At 38.7% G+C, this 1,909-nt stretch overlaps 1 protein-coding gene across 1 annotated transcript; it reads right to left on the reverse strand.

Annotated features, from left to right (window-relative positions):
• Positions 1-838: 838 nt before the first annotated feature.
• Positions 839-1,048, reverse strand: LOC121441547 (small nuclear ribonucleoprotein F-like). The gene has a single exon (XM_041642776.1). The coding sequence runs from the start codon at positions 1,046-1,048 to the stop codon at positions 839-841; it is 210 nt and encodes a 69-aa protein (XP_041498710.1).
• Positions 1,049-1,909: the final 861 nt, after the last annotated feature.

Below are 1,909 nucleotides of genomic sequence, written 5' to 3' on the forward strand. Positions count from 1 at the left end.
TCATTCATGTACACGGGAACTGAAGTAAAATTTTCTATAGCATTAGAATGTAGTCTGCCTCATATTTTTGATCTTCAGACCCCAGATCCAGCAGACAAGATCTGTACAGATTTGATGAAAACTTGACAGTGGGATCCAGAGGGCTTAAGGACAAAAGGAGAAGACAGCCCCCAAAATCAACTAAGCAGGTTTCACAGGAGCACACACAGGTCGAAGCAGTAGTCATAGAGTCTGCAGATGTCTCTACTAGATCCTCTGCATATACATTATAGCTATTTGATTGGTGTTCTTGTGGGGTGCCTAAGATTATGAGTGGAGTGGGTTGTCTCTGACTCTTTCTCCAGCTCTTGGAACCCTTTTCCTCCTAATGACTTGTCAAGTCTAGCCTTGATATGAGTGGCTGTGCTAAGTCTTATTGTACCATCTTATGCCATGTTTGTTGATCTTCCTAGAAAGTCTGCTCTTTTCTGAAGGGAAATATAGCAGGATTAGATCTGGGTGAGAGGGAAGGTGAGATGGGGAACTGGGAGGAATGAAGGGAAGAAAAACTATGGTCAAGATGAGAGAAAAAAAATTGAAAGACACTGTTAGGTAAATGAAACTCATTTTTCAAGGACTTTTAGGTTGTTTCATGTTGTGAATTGTTGAAAACTAGGTCAATAAGTATTTGAAAAAAAAGCTTGTGGCTGGATAGAGTTCTTAATGGTTAAGAATGCATTCTGCCCTTGCAGAAGTCTTGAGTTTAGTGCCCAGAACTCATATATGGTGGTTCCCAACCACCTGTAACTCCCGCTGCTGGGAATCCAATGGCCTCTTCTGGTCTTTATAGGAAATTTACTCATGCATATATGTCCACACAGACATAAAATGGAAAAATAAGTAGGAATGCCCCATTTTCAGATTCTTCTGTATTTATAATCTTTGTATTCATGTAGCCATCTGCTGATAGCAGGTAGCTTTTATGCTCCATTCCTTTGTTACATTTCACCATTACTTGCTTTCCTGTAAATACATTGACAAAAGGCATTGGATTGAGGAATAAAAGCATTGAAAACACTAATGAATGCTGCAAGCCATAAGCCACTGACCCTCTCTTTGCTATTCTCTGATGACTAAAGTAGTTGTTGCTAAACATTTTTAAGATAGGAAAAAATAACTTCCTCTGACATTAGTTCTGATTTTAAAATGACACCTTTTTGAAGAAGGATGCTTAAAGAAATGCCCCACTAGCTCAGAATTGAGAATAATAGAGGTTATTTATTTAGGGGTAGACTCAAGTCATAATTCAGTGCTGGAATGGAGGACAGCAACCAAATCCCACAGCTGGAAGAGAGGTCGGCCACGTGTTTTACATCTGCATAAATAGTGTAAGAGACCATGCCCAAGTGCATGGGTAACTTAAAGGCTTCTGGCAATAGAAATTGCTACAGCACCTTCCCCTTTTGTTTAAATAAGAGAGTTCTAGGCCTAATACAAAATTACATACAATATGAACAAATATATTAAGCAAGAAACATGTGATAAATGTTTCAATAATTATTCTATTCTAAGGAGTTTAAGTCTTACATAATAAACAATTTGTCCAAGTAATGAGATGAATGTAACTACAACTACCTAGTCTTCAACCCCGTCAAAGATCCAAGACAGGAAATAATATCACTTGAGTAAGGCAGGAAATGCAATCAAGCAACTTCCAAAATGTGCAACAACTGACAGAGACAACTGGATACCTGGGAAAATACCCAAAGTCTCATTTGCAACGTTGAAGCAACCAAATCTGGCTAAGGCCTAGTATGACTGACAGACCATATTCAGAGGAAGGAAAATTTTCAAAGCTGTCTTACCCTGTCTTGGCAAGATTTGACAGTCTTTTTCTTTGTGTCCTGCTTATCTATTTCTGGAGAGCATG

This window comes from Microtus oregoni, unplaced genomic scaffold, assembly GCF_018167655.1.
Source record: "Microtus oregoni isolate MIOR12 unplaced genomic scaffold, Mior012 000079F_000, whole genome shotgun sequence".
NCBI classification, from domain to species: domain Eukaryota; kingdom Metazoa; phylum Chordata; class Mammalia; order Rodentia; family Cricetidae; genus Microtus; species Microtus oregoni.

Excerpts from the sequence above, each read along its gene's own strand:
- LOC121441547 (XM_041642776.1), bottom strand. The coding sequence starts at position 1,048 with ATGCTTTTATTCCTCAATCCAATGCCTTTTGTCAATGTATTTACAGGA.